Source organism: Coregonus lavaretus (assembly GCF_964263955.1).
Source record: "Coregonus lavaretus genome assembly, chromosome: 29".
NCBI lineage: Eukaryota > Metazoa > Chordata > Actinopteri > Salmoniformes > Salmonidae > Coregonus > Coregonus lavaretus.
The window spans coordinates 24,195,025-24,214,730 of record NC_140016.1 but is presented as its reverse complement, the minus strand read 5'-3'; the positions used below and the strand labels follow the sequence as shown (position 1 = coordinate 24,214,730).

General features: G+C 44.3%; 1 protein-coding gene across 2 annotated transcripts; it reads left to right on the top strand.

Moving 5' to 3' along the window:
- Nucleotides 1–6,948: 6,948 nt before the first annotated feature.
- LOC311104806 (protocadherin-10-like) lies at nucleotides 6,949–17,952 on the top strand (the record flags this gene model as incomplete). 2 transcript variants are annotated; one of them, XM_084146729.1, is made up of 5 exons in its annotated part: nucleotides 6,949–9,450; nucleotides 10,374–10,432; nucleotides 10,815–10,921; nucleotides 15,808–16,230; nucleotides 17,889–17,952. In XM_084146729.1, 5 exons carry the CDS (start codon nucleotides 6,949–6,951, stop codon nucleotides 17,906–17,908), a joined length of 3,111 nt encoding a protein of 1,036 aa, XP_084002855.1. The 2 variants fall into 2 exon arrangements, with proteins under 2 accessions (XP_084002855.1, XP_084002856.1); XM_084146730.1 differs by having other exon boundaries at nucleotides 15,808–15,965; nucleotides 17,889–17,942.
- Nucleotides 17,953–19,706: the final 1,754 nt, after the last annotated feature.

Genomic DNA, 19,706 nt, shown 5'->3' with positions numbered 1-19,706 from the left:
CAAGTGTCCGCTGGAGTGGTGAAAGCTCGCCACAATTGGACTCTGGAGTGGTGGAAAGACGTTTTCTGGAGTGATTAATCACGCTTCACCATCAATGAGATGTTCGAATGAACAGGTTTTCCACATAATTTTGGTCATGTAGTGTATATGTTTTTTTTGCATGGACTGTGTCTCAACCCACCACATCCGCCGATATTGCCCTTCCTCATCTGCGGTGAAAGGTGGCAGAGCTATTGCGCTGTGTGTCAGACCTTGTGACATCCCAAAAATCGGTCTTCTCACAAAAACGTCTGTAGCTTCTGAACGATTTGGCCACTCCATTGAAAGCTGAGATTCTCACGAACACGATGGTGTTCTACACAAGCCTCACAGGACTAGTCTGAAGCTCCCTGGTACCAGTTAAAAAAATTAATAGAAATATATATGGAGATAGATTAGTGCCTAAAATAAGGGGATAAATACATGTCAAAATAAATACAAATAGTTTCCTGATCTTTCTTTTATCTCTCAGATATAGGACAGACACTTCAGAACAAACTTCCTTTTGATTTTTGGGGGACTTTCTGTTGTTCCATGTAGTGAATCTGTTATTCAATGTGTTTCTGTTGGCTAACAGCAGTAATGCCAAATTCAATGTTTCATCTAAAAAATATATATATGGGCCTCCCGAGTGGCCCAGCGGTCTAAGGCAATGCATCACAGTGTTGCGTAGTCACTACAGCCAGGCTGTGTCATTACAGGCCGTGACCAGGAGTCCCATAGGGCGGTGCACAATAGGCCCAGCGTCGTCCGGGTTAGGGAGGGTTTGGCCTGGGGGGCTTTACTTTGCTCATCGCTGGGCGTCTGCACGCTGACTACTTTCATCAGTTGAACTGTGTTTCCTCCGACACATTGGTGCAGCTGGCTTCCGGGTTAAGATAGAGGGTGTTAAGAAGCGTGGTTTGGCTGGTCATGTTTTGGAGGACGTATGACTCGACCTTCGCCTCTCCCAAGCCCGTTGGGGAGTTTCAGCGATGAGACAAGATCGTAATTACGACATAGAGGGTAAAATGTACAACAACAACACAAATATATACACTACCAGTCAAAAGTTTGGACACACCTACTATTTCAAGGGTTTTTCTTTATTTTTACTATTTTCTACATTGTAGAATAATAGTGAAGACATCAAAACTATGAAATAACAGATATGTATTCATGTAGTAACAAAAAAAAGTGTTAAACAAATCAAAATATATTTTATATTTGAGATTCTTCAAATAGCCACCCTTTGCCTTGATAACAGCTTTGCACACTTTTGGCATTTCTCAACCAGCTTCACCTGTAATGCTTTTCCAACAGTCTTGAAGGAGTTCCCACATATGCTGAGCACTTGTTGGCTGCTTTTCCTTCACTCTGCAGTATGACTCATCTCAAACCATCTCAATTGGGTTGAGGTCGGGGGATTTTGGAGGCCAGGTCATCTGATGCAGCACTCCATCACTTTCCTTCTTGGTCAAATTGCCCTGACACAGCCTGGAGGTGTGTTGGGTCATTGTCCTGTTGAAAAACAAATGATAGTCCCACTAAGCGCAAACCAGATGGGATGGTGTATCGCTGCAGAATGCTGTGGTAGCCATGCTGGTTAAGTGTGGCTTGAATTCTAAATAAATCACTAACAGTGTCACCAGCAAAGCACCATCACACCTCCTCCTCCATGCTTCACGGTGGGAACCACACATGCGGAGATCATCCGTTCATATACTCTGCGTCTCACAAAGACACGGTGGTTGGATCCAAAAATCTCACATTTGGACTCATCAGACCAAAGGACAGATTTCTACCGGTCTAATGTCCATTGCTCGTGTTTTTTGGCCCAAGCAAGTCTCTTCTTCTTATTGGTGCCCTTTAGTAGTGGTTTCTTTGCAGCTATTCGACCATGAAGGCCTGATTAACGCAGTCTCCTCTGAACAGTTGATGTTGAGATGTGTGTGTTACTTGAACTCTGTGAAGCATTTATTTGGGCTGCAATTTCTGAGGCTGGTAACGCTAATGAATTTATCCTCTGCAGCAGAGGTAACTCTGGGTCTTCCTTTCCTGTGGCGGTCCTCATGAGAGCCAGTTTCATCATAACGCTTGATGGTTTTTGCGACTGCACTTGAAGCAATTTCTTGAAATGTTCCATATTGACTGACCTTCATGTCTTAAAATAATGATGGACTGTCATTTCTCTTTGCTTATTTGAGCTGTTCTTGCCATAATATGGACTTGTTTTTTCCCCAAATAGGGCTATCTTCTGTATACCAACCCTACCATGTCACAACAAAACTGATTGGCTCAAACGCATTAAGAAGGAAAGAAATTCCACAGATCAACTTTTAACAAGGCACACCTGTTAATTGAAATGCATTCAAGGTGACTACCTCATGAATCTGGTTGAGAGAACGGCAAGAGTGTGCAAAGCTGTCATGGAGGCAAAGTGTGGCTACTTTGAAGAATCTCAAATAGAAAATATATTTTGATTTGTTTAACACTTTATTCGTTACTATGTGATTCCATATGTGTTATTTCATAGTTTTGATGTCTTCACTATCATTCTACAATTTAGAAAATAGTAAAAATAAAGGAAAACCCTTGAATGAGTAGGTGTGTCCAAACTTTTGACTGGTACTGTATATATATATATATATATATATATATTATACCATTAAGGGGTCTTACAATTCCAAATCAAATAGCTAAATGGTCCTTGGTATGACCGTCTTAAAACAATTCCATATGCTATCTTAGAACCCCCTACCCCGGCTAAGACAGGGCTTAGACCCTAGAGGGTTTTTTAAGTACCTTACTTTGATTTCTTTCAATTAAAATGGTCAAAAATAAACTAAATAGCTTCTTAGCAAAGAGACATTTCTCAAGCAATACATTTTGCTAGGACTGTCTGGGAGTGGTCTTAGACAGGATGGGAAAACTGAAAACTAGCTGTTATTGGCAAACTAATTTACCGCCTGTTGATGTCACCAGGCAGGACATAACTCCATCCCAGCAAAACAGGCTGACATTTCAGGCGGTCTTTTCAAAAGGCTCTTACACTAAAAGGGCTGTATAATCATATTCACAATTTCAAATTATTATTGCAACCTCATAGTGTGGAAATATATATAAAACAAAGGAAAATCTAGTTTTTGACTGCACTGGTCCTTTAACACTACCTTATGAAGTGAGAGGACTCAACCACCCCATAACACTGTCCTTATGGAGATTAAACACTGTCACGCCAGTACAGTGAGTACAGTGACTGTATAGTGGCCTAGGAAGCAACTGCATTGTCTGTGAACTCTAAAAGCCTTTCCTGTGTTTCCTTGGGATGCCTGTCACCTTCGCTCATGCAGCCACGTTCACAATCCCAAGACATGACATTCTGAATTCACGCCGGTTCCAGAGGAGGCATTTTAATTTTTAAACAGGGGTCCTTTTACTTTAAAACAAAATATCACACTTTTTCTTATATCACCTCCCCTCTCTCCCCCTATCCCGCCCTCGCCATAAACACACTCACATTCACACACACAACAGGCACGCACATGCACACACATGCACACACATACACAAGTGTCCAGAATGGTGCCTGTCACACACTCAAACACTGGGAGAAGCTGACTAAAAGCCTCACTCTCCTCCATCAGACAGACAGATCGTGTGAAACCAATATGGGCCTTGAGCCCCTGGGGAGAGAGAGAGAGGCTTCAGTCTGAAACGAGGAGAGTGAGACAGGCAGGCAGTGAGTGACGCTGACACATACGGCCATCAAACATTGAAACCACATACAGCTCTCCTCTATCCTGGTTCTCTGGTTGTATTGCATACCTTGAAGCCTGTAGGGAGTGGTGGATTGTCTTGTATGTTGTAACCCGTAGGGAGCGGTGGATTGTGTTGTATGTTGTATCCCGTAGGGAGTGCTGTTACACATGCTGTTACAGTAGTACATCCTCAAGATTGAACAGGAGCCATTGACAACACAGTGAAGGTTATTTTTGGACATAAAACACTGTTTGAGGAGAGAGACTTTGCCTTCCATTCCTATGAACAGAGAGAGAGGAAGAGATAATCAGATTTATAATATTCAAATCAGTAAATGTCCTAAAATAATCATGGAGCCTTGATTCTATCCCCCCCCCCCCCCCCCCCCTCCCTTACTTGTTGCACTCTCCCCTGGCCATTAGAGTGTACCGTAAAGCAGCGCGGCAGATAGACTCTACTGATTTGATGTGACTTGATTTAAGGATTAAATCTCCTCTTGGATGCAACTGATGTTGACCCTCCTGTGGCATATTATGATTTGCTTTGGCAATTGCCTGCTAAAATGTGTAGCCCATGCAGGAAACCTGAAATGTCTCCTTTTCGGATCAAAGAGGATAAGAGGAAGATGTGCAACAGAGGGAGAAAGTACCACACATTTTAGCAGGCAATTGCAAAAGCAAATCGTCATTGCTCACTAGGGGGAGCTCTTGGTCTCTGGCAGCCTGAACAGGTTCTCCTCTTATCACCTGTGTTCATAAGCCCGTGCCCACGGAACACTTGGCACAGATCTAGGATCAGCTTACCCTGCCACATTCCTAACATTAAAACATAGGAGGGAGAAATACAAAACTGAGCTCAGATCAGTGTCCAGGGGCAACTTTACCCCACTCCAAACACTGACCAACTCATTGGCTGTTTTCCAGTACAATCCTTAGAAACACAGACCTCTGAGGACCAGGCTAGGAATACTTTCATATGACATATTTATGAGGCCTTTATATGAGAGAGAGAAGAGAGAGAGAAGAGAGAGAGAGAGAGAGAGAGAGAGAGAGAGAGAGAGAGAGAGAGAGAGAGAGAGAGAGAGAGAGAGAGAGAGAGAGAGAGAGAGAGAGAGAGAGAGAGAGAGAGAGAGAGAGACCCCCATAGACTGCCAGCAATCTATCAAGTCCTTTCAAATCAGTGATAGCAAATAAAACCACATAGGAAAAGGCTGTTGTGTAAGAGTATTGGGATGAATCCATTTGATTCCATTAGAAGTAAAAGTACACCCAAAATAGTATTCAATGCCTCACAATATGTAATGCGTCATCAGTGTACCACTCACCACAATGGGCACTCTAAAGCTAGATGTTAGACATAGCGCTCCATCCAGTTCATCAAGGCCAGTGTACATACTCCACTCAATAGCATTAGCATCTATACAGCCTTGTTCTTTTTTTTTATTAGATTAGATTAGATTTCATTAGACTTCCTACAGTGATCATCTAATAATGCACTACACTTTAGATAAAGCATGTACACTATTCCAGGTTGAAGGTCAGAATCCACTTAAATTACAATCAATTTTTCTTGTGTATGAATCACTTTCTTTGTATGTCTTGCCCGTGAATGTGCGTTGTGGTACTGTCTGACGTTATGGGCAGCTCTGGTGATGTGGGATCTGTATTTTATCCAGTTATATCAGCACATCGTAACAAAGGCAACAACACACACAAAGGAAAATAAGATACATGTAACCTATGCCATTCTGGGCGAGATTTGAACCGGTGAACTTGATTTGATGTTTCTCTCTTGGCCGCTAGGGGACGTGTAAGGTCTGTGGTTTACACCTTGTGTAGCTAGAGCCTCAGAAATATTGCACATATATCCCGGTTTAGCGTGAGCGCAGTTAAAAAGAGAAGGTGCAGACGTTGTTGGCTGCATGAGGAATACTCACACTGTGGTGCGTAAAAGCCTCATCAGAATATACGTGACTGACTCATATCTGGCCTATTCATCTCGCATTTCCATACATTATCCTCAAACAAATAGTCTACACGCAGCCTACAATGAAGCATACACAGTTATAACCTATCAATCAAAGACAATCATCTAATTCATTATTGTGTTCTGTTTTCCTAAAAAACAAGAAATTGGGTGTTGTGGTTTTGTTCAGAACAATAAAACCCCAAACTTCCTCCACTCTTCCAAATGCATCGCAGTGCTAGCTGTGCCACTAGAGATCCTGGTTCGTATCCAGGCTCTGTCGTAGATGGCCGCGACCGGGAGACCCATGGGGCGGCGCACAATTGGCCAAGTGTCGTCCAAGGTAAGGTAGGGTAGGGAATGGCCGGCAGGGATATAGCTCAGTTGGTAGAGCATGGCGTTAGCAACGCCAGGGTTGTGGGTTCGATTCCCACGGGGGCCAGTATGGAAAAAAGACAAAAAAGAATGTATGCACTCACTAACTCTGCTAAATGACTAAAATGTAAAATGTATCTTCCTCGTTAGGTATTCAGCTCGAAACAGCAACTGGGCTATAGCGTCACATAACAGAGAGCGCTGTCCAGCGTTGACAGGCTTCCCAACCGTCCAATGATGAGTGAGCGCTGCTGGTTCCCGAAAATCCCGTTGGCTGGTAGGGTAGGTGCGCTGCGGAAAAAGCGAATAGTTGAGTGAAGAGCGTTCAGTAGTCGGAGAGGAGACCGCCGCAGTGTGTGCACAATAGGGAACAGATATCACTGGAGCGAGAGAGAGACGAGAGAAAGTCAGATAACAGTGGCTGTTTGATAATAGGCATAATTAGGAAGAGCTCATGACAAAATGCATCGATTAGATGCATGGTACGGATTATGATGGTTTAAAATTGATATGCATTTAGAGTAATCTCCTCATCACTTAAATAGCACTCTGCATCATTGGAATGTGCACTGCTACCATAACCGGACGCATCTGAAGTAGCCCAGAGCTTGTTGATTTGGCACTGAAGACAGGCTTTTGGGGGTAATCAGACCTGCATTAACCATCACAAACAAGATGGTCCACGGTTGACGGGACTACTAAAAGGCACCTTTTTTCTCCAAAAGCCTTATACATTTTGGGAACTTTCCTTGGACTAGTGGTAATGGGAATTGATGCGTTAAATAAAAAAGGATAAGATTTTTTCCCAAGTGCACTTGTTCTTTGGCGATGATTGTGCTATTCCTTCTTCTGTGTATTACGGATGGAGTGGTCTCGCAGATACGCTACTCTGTGCCGGAGGAGGCAGATCACGGCACATTCGTGGGGAATATCGCGGAGGACCTGGGACTGGACATGACCAAAATCGCCTCGCGCCGCTTCCAGGTGGTGCCCAGCTCGCGGACGCCGTACCTGGAAGTGAACATGGAGAACGGGATTCTGTTCGTCAACGAAAGAATTGACCGGGAGCAGATCTGTAAGCGGAGTGCCAGCTGCCTATTACACCTTGAAGTGTTTCTGGAGAACCCACTCGAGCTGTTCCGCGTCGAGATAGAGGTCGTGGATATCAATGACAATCCGCCCAGCTTCCCGGAGACCGACATCACCGTGGAGATTTCAGAGAGCGCTACCCCCGGTACCCGGTTCCCTCTGGAGAGTGCATTCGATCCGGACGTGGGCTCCAACGCCCTGCGCACATACGACATCACCACCAATAACTACTTCTACCTGGATGTGCAGACGCAGACCGACGGGAACAAATTCGCGGAGCTGGTGTTGGAGAAGCCGCTGGACAGGGAGCAGCAGGCGGCCCACAGGTACGTGCTGACTGCGGTGGACGGGGGGCAGCCTCCCAGGACAGGCACTGCTCTGCTGGTGGTCAAAGTGCTGGATTCTAACGACAACGTGCCCGTGTTTGACCAGCCGGTGTATTCGGTGAGCCTTCAGGAGAACGCACCGGTGGGGACCCTCGTTATCCAGCTGAACGCCACCGACTTGGACGAGGGGCAGAACGGGGAGATAGTGTATTCATTCAGCAACCACATCTCCAGCCGTGTCAAGGATCTGTTCGCCATAGATGCACGTACTGGACGAATCGAGGTGCGCGGCGAGGTGGATTTTGAGGAGAGCAGCATATATCAAATATTCGTTCAGGCGAAAGATCTCGGACCCAATGCCGTGGCTGCACACTGTAAAGTTCTGGTGAAAGTGACAGACGTAAATGATAATGCTCCTGATATCACCTTTAGCACCGTGACCGAGTCGGTGAGCGAGAGGGCAGCCCCGGGTACCGTTATAGCCCTGCTGAGCGTGACGGACAAGGATGCTGAGGAAAACGGAAAGATTCATGTTGAAATCCTCGGTGATGTCCCGTTCAAACTCAAACCCTCCTTTAGGAACTATTTCACCATTGTAACAGACGGACCTCTAAATAGGGAGAATGCTGACACTTATTCAGTGACTGTAGTTGCCAAGGATACAGGGACCCCTTCCCTCGCCACCAGTAAATCAATAAAAGTGCAAGTGTCGGATGAAAATGACAATGCGCCAACGTTTACGCAGCCCATATATGATGTTTATGTGACTGAAAACAATGTGCCAGGTGCTTATATCCACGCTGTGACCGCTTTGGACCCAGACGTTGGACAGAACGCTCTCATTAGTTACTCCATAATGGATTGTGATATTCAGGGTATGTCTGTGAAAACATATGTGTCAATCAACGAGGAAACGGGCTACCTTTACGCACTCAGATCATTCGATTACGAGCAACTTAAAGACTTCACTTTCATGGTTCAGGCGAAAGATGCAGGTAGCCCCGAGCTCTCCTCGAACGCCACGATCAAAGTGATCATCGTTGACCAGAATGACAACCCTCCCTCCGTTATTGCTCCTCTGGGTAAAAATGGCACCGCGAGAGAGCCTCTGCCCCGCTCCGCCGAGCCTGGCTACCTGGTGACCCGTATCGTCTCCATGGACGCAGATGATGGCGAGAACGCACGGCTCTCCTACAGCATCCAGAGAGGGAACGAGAACGGCATGTTCCGTATGGACTGGAGGACAGGAGAGCTGCGCACTGCCAGGCGCGTCTCAACCAAGCGGGACCCGAACCAGATGTATGACCTGTTGATAGAGGTGAGGGACCACGGCCAGCCACCCCTCTCCTCCACCGCCAGTGTGTTCGTGGTGCTGGTGGACAGTGTGGTGGAGGACCACCGGGAGAGGGGCACCGCCAAGTCCAAGGAGATCACTCTGGACCTCACCCTCATCCTCATCATCGCCCTGGGCTCCGTCTCCTTCATCTTTCTCCTGGCTATGATCGTGCTGGCCGTGCGCTGCCAGAAGGACAAAAAGCTAAATATCTACACGTGCCTCACCAGTGATTGCTGCCTCGGGTGGGCCACATGCTGCAGCAGGCATGCGCGAGCCCGCAAGAAAAAGCTCAGCAAGTCTGATATCATGCTGGTGCAGAGCGCCAACGTCACCGGGGCCGGTACAGCCCAAGTGCCCGTGGAAGAGTCAGGGAGCTTCGGCTCTCACCACCAAAACCAGAACTATTGCTACCAGGTATGTCTGACTCCGGAGTCGGCCAAAACCGACCTCATGTTCCTAAAGCCCTGTAGCCCATCTAGGAGCACAGACACGGAACACAACCCGTGCGGGGCCATAGTGACAGGGTACACTGACCAGCAACCTGACATCATATCAAATGGCAGCATTTTATCAAGCGAGGTAAGAGTCCTCTCATACCTTTAAACCCCAAATACCCCCAGCATGTAATTGCTATCAGTATATTGCATATAGATTGTGATAACTGCAACATATGCTTGTTTAAAAACATTCTCACTGCTGCTATTAGTATGTGGATAAAATATAATGACAAATAAGATGCATTACGCATTGTCAGGGAATTTAATTGATGTATCCCTAACATTGAAAATAACTTTCTGTATGTTGCATCACCCCATTGTTTAAACAGAGTCCCTTACAAAGATGTTTGTTATTTTCCATAATACATAATCCTGTATATCCTGCTATTAATTTCCGGAACGGCAATTCAACCGAACATAATGATTGCTAGTTGCTGACATGTTGCCGTTGGCAGTCCTGAGGGAGATAGATTATCAATGAAATAGTAATGATTGCATGTTTATGTTCTGCTCAGAAGTGATTTTGTCGTGATTTTGAAATAGGCTGGATTTGGAATAAGATAAGCATAAATAAGGATAACATATGGGTGCCTTGAAGGCTGGTGTTGTGTGTGTGTGTGTGTGTGTGTCTGTGTTCTGCGCAATGACCATGTCCCCTGTGAGAACACACACATTACGTACACCAGTCACGATCGTGCTGAGTCGCACTAAAACAAAGATCCGTCTATAGTTGCGCCAGCCTGAATAGGTGCACCACTTAATTTTCTCCCTGGCAGTATATCCATCTATGCTCTCGGCTAGGAGGCCTAAAACGACTCCTCTCAAAATATAGGCCTAGATGAGACGTTTCGTTGTTGAACATCACATCAAATCTAACGTCAAATATCAATAAGATATCATACACTAGATTTAATTGTTGTTATTTTGTGTTCTCATGAAAATCCTGTTTTGATTATCCAATGCCACAACGCCCCAAACTCAAAATGTCCCGCCTATCTCTTTCAGACCAAACATCAGCGAGCCGAGCTCAGTTACCTGGTGGACAGACCTCGGCGTGTGAACAGGTAAGGAGCACGAGCACGCGCACCTGGTGCCCTGCGTGTGATGTGATTGAGAGTGTTGTTTAGTGTGGCCATTCAATGCCAGAGGGGAGGGACTCTACAAACCACAAGCATGCGATCGTGGCTCAATACCTAGGACTGGTTTTCTCTCTGGCGCTGCCCACCTGTGAATACACTCCCAATCAATTATGACGATAATGAAGTGCAGGATAATGAATGATGATGATGATGAAGAAGATAGTGATATTGACAGTGCTAATTTCTTTTGCCAACTTTTTATTTTGTATTATTTGTTACATACGTTAGAAAATAAATTAGGCCTACCACTATCTTCAATACACTTCCGTCTTCAATGTGCTTTATTCTTCTCCTATTCTCTGTCCAGTTCGGCTTTCCAAGAAGCGGATCTCGTTAGCTCTAAAGACAGCGGTCACGGTGACAGCGAGCAGGGCGACAGTGACCATGACGCCACCAATCGAGGTCACTCTACCGGTAAGTTCTTCCACCACCGTCCCCTTGTTAGTTCTTGGCTGGTTGTGCGGCTTGTTGCTCTCGCGTTTTCTCCTCATGCAAAGCCCCGCAGAGGGTCATCGTGACAGTAGGCTATTGTATGGTGTATTGTATTGTATCTGTCCATGGTGTTGATCGACCATGGTGTATCGAGGCCTAGATTAGTCACTTGCAAGCTTTCAGAAGAGTATCCGCTCCCGTGCCTGCTGCTTGTCTGTTATCACCACTGCTCTCTTCCCATTGTGGTGCTGAAAAGAAAGCGACTCACTGTGCACTGCGCTCTGCCGAATCTCGGCTGCTGTCAGAATACCTGACTAGTCGTGTCATGCTCATTCTCACCATCTCACATATTGAAAATGTGCTTAGGACTTAAGAAATATTTGCTATAGTGTTTTTCTACTACCATGTGATATATAAACTCTTCTGGTTTAGGCAACTATAAGAATAGGCAACTTTTCGTATATTCTAGTCGTCCTGTGATAGTGACTTCGCTCTCCTGGCTGTAGCTCAATATTGTTATTGTTTTGAGACAATGACGCTCTGCTGAATTTAAGCCTGTTGCTAGTAAATATGCAAGGTCGTTAATGAGGGTGGGCCCGCTGCTAGGGACCACTTGACGGGAACGTGACGAAATTTATAACGAGGACCGGTTGGCTTGTCATTGGGCGCTGCCGTGTGGGAACGGGACCAAATAGGTTGCGGGCGCAGACAAACAAACGATTCATTCATTGACTGCACTGGGTGCTGCTGCCCGCCCTAGGCCCAGCCCCCACCACCGCCCTGACTGCATTCCTCCTTGCCCGTCATCTTTTATCTGCTTCACCTAAAGGATCACATACCGGGTTTTTACAATTGGGCTCCTTAGATGTGCATTCCGTTATCTCGTCATTAATCCGTGCGATTGCTTTGGTCCAGCCCCATCTGTGTGTGTGTCTATGCCCATGTTTTTTTGGATAGAAACATGGTCAGCCCAGGGGGTGAACCCACAGCATGCGAAATTAGCCATGTCTAGAAATTAAAATGCCACTATTGTAAGCCTGTGGATATACACAGACGTTTTAAAGGAAGCATCCTGTTTTATGTTTTATCTGGTTAGCTTGGACTTCTTTATGAAGTCACTTCTCAGATTGAACACCTTTGATGTTCAACCAAAAGGCATTTATTTAGGTAGTTTATATCATACATCTACAGCTTACATTTTAGCCATAACTAGCTGCTACAGGCTAGTATTAGCTACTTCTATATAGACACTACAGGATCAATACATTATTCACAGAACCTTTATTTACTTCATGTAGGGCTTGACCAGACTCCTAATGCTAAGTGTTGACTCCATGGTGTGGTATTGAGTGGACTTACTGTCTTTGCTTTTGACTTTGAGTACCCTTGTATGGCAATAGGCTACTGTTGCTTTGTTATGGAATTATCGGAGAGCTTAATGTCTTTAAAGAGATTAATTGCTGTGCATTTAGTCTTTGTTTGATTAGGATAATTGATAGTGTGGCTTAGCATCGTCTGCTTGCACAACACTTGGAAATTACTGTGCTATTTTATAAGTGATAATTGAGTTTGCTGACATGTCAGAATGTTATGATTTTTCTTAATTAGATATTTTATTTTGATCAGTTTATATTTTATTTTCCATGAAACATTCCTTAATTTAATGAGGACAGGGTGAACTATAGGGTAATTATAGCACTGTGATTGTGATTGAAAACAATTATAATTTAGGTGAATAAAGGTTTGTTGATATTGGATGGACTCAAGCAGTGGAGTTACTGTGCTGGCATCAGAGATGACATAGCCTATCTTATATAGACTGTTATTATAACCTAGACTATGGATACATTGTCACCCTACTGTTTTGGAACTTTGGAATTGGCATTCCTTCCCACTTCACTATCCCCCTATCCATCTTCCCCCCTCCTCATTCCCCAGTTGCCGTGGCAAATCCCTCCTTAGGCCTGCGGTTCACGTTATCGGCGTGGTAACAGCTCGCTGATCAGTAATTCATTTTCAGACCTCTGCATACCAATTACCAAATGAAGGTTATTATCAAGACTGCTGTTTGCCCTGCTCGAGAGCCGTGCAGAATCATAAGATAGAGACGTACACAATAAAGTAGGGGGTCAGTGCATTTACAGACAGTCTCTCTCGCTCGAACAATTTTAATTTCTCTCTCTCTCTCTCTCTCTCTCGCTCTCTCTCTCTCTCTCTCTCTTTCTCTCTCACTCTCTCTCTCTCTTTTTCTCTCTCTCTGTCTCTCTCTGTCTCTCTCTGTCTCTCTCTGTCTCTCTCGCTCTCTCTCTCTCTCTCTCTCTCTCTCTCTCTCTCTCTCTCTCTCTCTCTCTCTCTCTCTCTCTCTCTCTCTCTCTCTCTGAATAAGGGAGAGACGTGTTGACACAGTGTGTTCAGTGGTAATTAAAGTCAGACTGATGTACTGTATAGCCTTGGACTGGGGCTGTAAGTATTTTCTCATGTTTGATCGGTAACATCGTTAAAATACTACGGCCCAGAAATAATGTGGATATTCATTCACATCTTGTATTAAACCTTCAGCTTTACTGAGGACATGTACATTCGATACACAGTGGTGTTTTCCCTTTCTTATTTTTTTCTTCTTCTGAAGAGACACCTAATGTGCCTCATGGAACATCTAATTTTCTAAAATGTCAAGAAATATCAAAAAGTCTTGATCTGGCTTTGTAGCGGAGACGTTTCCCTCGGAGTGTGTGTGTGTGTGTGTGTGTGTGTGTGTGTGTGCCTTATCACTTCTCCAGACTCTAAATGCCAGGGCATGGGCCCTGTTTAAAATGCAAAAGAGATTCATATTCAAAACCCTCGTCATGTGATTATTGGATATGGAAATATGTTCAGTATCCAGGGTCATAGGTTATTGTCACATTGCTTTGGTGAATATCTAAAGAAGTGCAGGTACCACTTGTTGAAATGACGGGTAAATGTATGGTAGAAAACACGGCCACACTATTTGGATAGTCCGGATTTTAGTCCGGTCATACTATCAACTGTCTGTTGATAAGCAACTGCTGGCTAAGGTTAGGTTTAGGGCTAGGGTTAGTAGATAGTTAGTTGAAATGTTACTGATAGTTTGTAGAGCATCTACAGATGGACTATCCAAATAAAGTGTTACCGAAACCACTCATTGATCTATTGAGTATGGAGTCTCTATTAGTAGATACATAATGCCATAGGACAAACTTAACTTTCAGTGCTGACACTCAACGTGATGGTGTATTTATGGGTTTGTTAATATTTAATAACAAACTCTCTCGTCGGCATTATTCCAAGTGGTTAGTGACGCCGAGCCAAATGAATCCGCTTTGTAACAGCAGATTCTCCTTATGCTGACCCGTGGAAACACACACACACACACACACACACACACACACACACACACACACACACACACACACACACACACACACACACACACACACACACACACACACACACACACACACACACACACACACACACACACACACACACACAAAGCAGCAGTCTGAAGACTAATCAGTCTATATCATAGGATTATCTGAGGATACTGTTGGTGAGCAGTTTGGGTTTTACTCAGACACACACAACAAAGGACTTACAGTATGTTTGAGTTAAAAACGTAGACTAAACCATGTCCTATGCCACATGGACTAAAACAGATTAAGTTAGGAAATACCCTGGTTTTGCTTAATCCAAAAATATTAGTATCTATCTGAATTAAATCAGACATTGATTTGATTTGTTATTCATGGACTCACGTGCACATTCACAAACTTCCTCTTTGACAGAATGCTGAAGGACTGGTTTATTTCAACAGTTGTTGTTCTTGCAATCGTTCATTTGATGTAATTGCATGGCCAGTTTGAAAGGAAGTGAGCAACCTAGGTAATCCAATAATATTGAGCCTGTGGTTTCCATGATCCAATACCTTGGTCACAGGAAGCTCTGAGAGTGTAATAGTGTGATGTTAATGGTTTTAAACACATCTCTCACTCTGCGTGACCAGTCATACCTGCTGAGAGATCACAGAGAGAAAGACTACCACAGAGGGGCACACACACAAACCACCGGGCCTGACCCTTTACTGACCTCTCAAACTTCAACCCCAGTAAATGATTCAATGAATTTAGCCTGTTTCTCTATTTCCCAATGGCAATTAAAACAAAGAAAAACTACAACACACACCATACATAATACATGAATACGCATCCCTCATAAAACTTGAAGTATGGTGTATTGCATGTATAACGTTACTGTATATTTTAGAAGTCTTGGTTGGTTTTCACAAAAGGCTGTTTTTGCTTGAATCTCGCTTTAGTGTAACGGTAGAAAGAGGAAGACGGTGACCTCTTGAACTTTCCCTGTGCAGCGAGGCTGAGAGTTTATCTTTAGAGATCTGAGTCTACACACACACACCCACACACACACACACCCACACACACACACACACACACACACACACACACACACACACACACACACACACACACACACACACACACACACACACACCCACACACACACACACCCACACAGACACACACACACAGACACACACACACACACACACACACACACACACACACACACACACACAAGCACGCGCGCGCGCGCACACACACACACACATACACACACAAAACACACACACATACACACACACACACACACACACACACACACACACACACACACACACATCAGCTTGTGTTTGTGTGTGTGTGTGCTTGTTTCTCCTGCTTCCTTTTTGTCTTGTTTGAACATGAACGGAGTATGCCCTTTATGACCATTAACTCTCTCTCCTCTCTCCCTCCTTCCCCCCTCTTATTCTCTCCTCCCTCCTTCCCCAGGTGCTGATCTCTTCTCTAACTGCACAGAGGAGTGCAAGGCCCTGGGCCACTCTGACCGCTGCTGGATGCCCTCCTTCGTGCCCTCCGACGGGCGCCAGGCGGCAGACTACCGCAGCAACCTGCACGTGCCAGGCATGGACTCTGTGCCCGACACTGAGGTATTTGAAAGCCAAGAGCAAACGGGCGATAAGTCATTCTCCACCTTTGGCAAAGAGATGCCCCTCAGCCACCTCCACCAAAACCACTACCAAAACCACCACCAAAACCACCTCCACCTCAGCCACCACCACCAAAACCACTACCAAAACCAGCTCCACCTCATCCACCACCATGCCACCCACATCAACCAAGCCACGCTAGAGAGGAAAGAGTTTGAGGCGCTTCTGTCTAGCACGCAAGCGCCTTACAAACCTGCCTATTTGAGTGAGTATCCGTTTTGCACGGCAGCGCTGTAGCTAACCCACTCTACTCTCTCAACCAACCAACCCTGATCTGATGATTGATTTGAACAATACAAAAAATATCAAATTACATTTTTCCCCCATTGGCTCGAAGTGCCATGAAATTCTTTCAAGTCCGCTGACCCATCTAATTCACCCTTTTGTCAGTCTTTAACTAACTCTCTCTCTCTTCTTTTCACACATCTTTATTATCACTCTCTCTATCTGTGATGATCTTATCTTCCGTCACAGTCTTCCATATCAATTCACTCTCTCCTTCCACCACCAGCAGCGGTATCTAAGTGCCTTTTGAATTAAATGTGCCATGATCAATTAGAGTACAGTTTGGAATCCATAAGAGAATTTTGACATCGCTGAGACGTTGACATGATGTATAGCTTGTCTCATTATGGGGAGATGGATGTGTTCATATACAAGCTGCTTCCCTCGCTCAGAAAAGGAATGAAAAAAGGAGTGTTTTTAATCTGTTTAAAACAATAGAGGCTAAGAGATTACCCTCTCATTCGTATTCATCTGATGGTATTACTCTAGCTCCTAGGATCAAAACCGTTTTCGATAATCGAGGAGAGCAGATGGAAGAAGAGGCATATTTCCATAAGGAATTTCTGTTTCTAAACTCCCTTTTGAAAGGGCAGAAAGAGAAGCATCCTCATCACTGCAATTTGGTGATAATGCTTCATTATAATTTTGTCAAGCGCTGCTTTAAGTGTTCCCTGTCCTTTCATCTCTCAACACAACTAGCTCGAAAAATGATCAAACTGCTGGAGTCACGCTGTCTCCCCTACCACCTTAATTCACAGCCACGGCATGCGGCAGAAGGGAAAACATTTGACAGTCATACCAGTTTTTATATTTGTATCAAAGCACTACCTCTGATGAATACAGATGAGGTTGAGACTCTATACAGATGAATATGTCACCTTCATCTCTGTCTAAACCCCCTTCTCCTCCTTTCTGTCTCAGTGACTATACATGGTCGTAGAGCTAATCACCACAAGACATTCCTTGTTTAGGGGATGTCTGTTAGGGGGTCTGGTAAGGGGATATCAGGGGGGGGACAGGGGGGATATTCTCATGATACTAAGAGGCTGTGTCTTTCCCTAATCTGATAAGGTAATCCGGATACACAGAGCCCCTTGTAGCCAGAGACGGCGGCCCAGGCAGAGGCCTGTGGCAGATACTGGGTTGGTCATTACCCTAATCAAACAGAGATGACATAGAGCTGCTGCTAGCTGGGGGATTGTTGAGCTGTCATGGGGAGGGGGAGGGGAGGGGGAAAAGGTTGCGGAGGAGGGGTAGCTCCATTTGTTTCCATGTCGGCCGTGGCCCATTTGAGTTAAGACTAATTGTTGCTGTCCTAAATAAATTGGGCATGCAATATATTCAGAGACGCAGACCCATATTTCCACACATTATCCATGAGTGATTTCACTGAGTGGATTGAAATGATTCTAGAAGAGAACGGATGAAGTACTTCCTAATCTTCCTAACCGTGTTTTCTTGACTGTCTTACAACACTGAGTAAATAAATGAAGGTTGCTTTAGATGCACTGTCTGTAATTTATTCTCTCTCTCTCAGACAAACTTGACCCCTAATCAGCGTGTGTTCTTTGCCTGCAGCGAGGAAAAGGGTTTGCTAGCTCCTTTCGCGTGGACATACCAGAGACCGCATGACTTTGCACAATCAGTCAAAACTACAAAAACGAAATAGAGCATAAAGTTCCAGACTCCATTTCCTTTTGCTGTACCACGTCTGACTGACATTCCTCCTACGGAACACGGAACTCTGTGGACAACATTCCCTCCTATTGGAACACTGCCGGCCTTGGATACTACTATCTATGGGACTCTGGAGGGGTTGGAAGTGGTGGGGACGAACAGAGAGACACGGTTAGGAGACGGACAGGCAGACAGCTCTAAACGAGGACCCCACCGCTCTCAGCAGGACTGAGACAGAGTTGAAAACGGAACTAATAGAGAGGGAGGAGAATGAGGGGGGGAGGAGGAGGAGGAGGAGGAGGAGGAGGAGGAGGAGGAGGAGGAGGAGGAGGACGAGGACGAGGACGGAGGACGGAGGACGAGGACGGAGGAGGAGGACGAACATCTCTCCGCTCTGATTTGTGTGTGCCTGTTTGCAGCACTAATGTACATCTTTTAAGAAGAAGAAAAAAATAAAAGAACAACAAAAAAAGACAGGAAACGGAACAACGACGTCACTGAGCCCTTTAGATGTTTATACTCACAGCAGAAGCCAGTTGTACAGGAGATATTTGTGCATTTTAAATGCAATACCACTGTTTTAGACTTTACTGTTTTTCTATTCAGTTTGTGTGGTCAGGTGTCTTCTCCTCAGAGCTACAGTACTTCAACTTTATAAGGAAAGATTGTGATTTTTTTAAGTTCTGCTTTTTCTTTTTTCACCACCTAGTGGGTCTGGACAGTGGTGGGCTTCACCTTTGAATTCTAAGCTGTTCAGTAGTTTATATAATATGTGAGAAGTGTTAACTGTACTCTTTTAAAAAGCTTCAAAATGAATATAAATCTATATATACATCTATCTATATATACTTTTTCTGAAGGTGTGCTATCCATTTGGTGGGTTTCCTATTGTGTGTAGACAGAGGTCCATTTGCTGCTTAAAGTGCTGTAGAACGCTTGGGATGATCTTACAGGTTGGGGGCGTTCTTACCATGAAAACATAACAGCCTTATCGTTCACGTGAAACCAAGTTTTCATCCAGTTTGATTATTTCATTTTTCACTTTTGGAAATTGAAAGTTGAAATTCATGTCTATAAATAAAAAAGTGGTAATAATTTAGATTGAATTCCATGGTAATTCTCTGTTATTGTAACCAAAAAAGGGTCAATTAAAAAGAACAAAACAAAAAGTGGCCAAATAATGAAAGGTGTTGTACACATGCAGTGTAAAATCAAATATACACACAGTCTCACACAACACACCAACAATAAACCGAAAAATGCCAACAATAAACCGAAAAATGAGAAATGTGCGGTCTGTCTCATGTTGTTGATTTTCTATGACTTGGGTATAGTAATACATGTATAACATCCAATCACAGTGAAGGAAATGGCTGATATGTTAATATCTTGTCCCGATGTACATTCATTGTATGTCAACTTCATTAATACTTTACTCTGTAAAGTGTCACCTGTTTTATAGGATACGTTAAATTTGTTTTCACATTCTCTATTTCTCTTGATTTTACATACAGCCCCCTGGTGATGTGTTCATTCTAGTGACCAATACACGGTGAGGACATGTTATATTTTGGGGGAAGCTTTTTGACAGCATCTGAATGGAGGAAGGATGCTCAGAATGAAACTCCAGATGCAGTTCTATTATCCAGAGTACATGCTGCAGTTCTGGAAAATCAAACTTTTCAGTTGGACACCCACGTTCATTGGCTTTCAATAGAG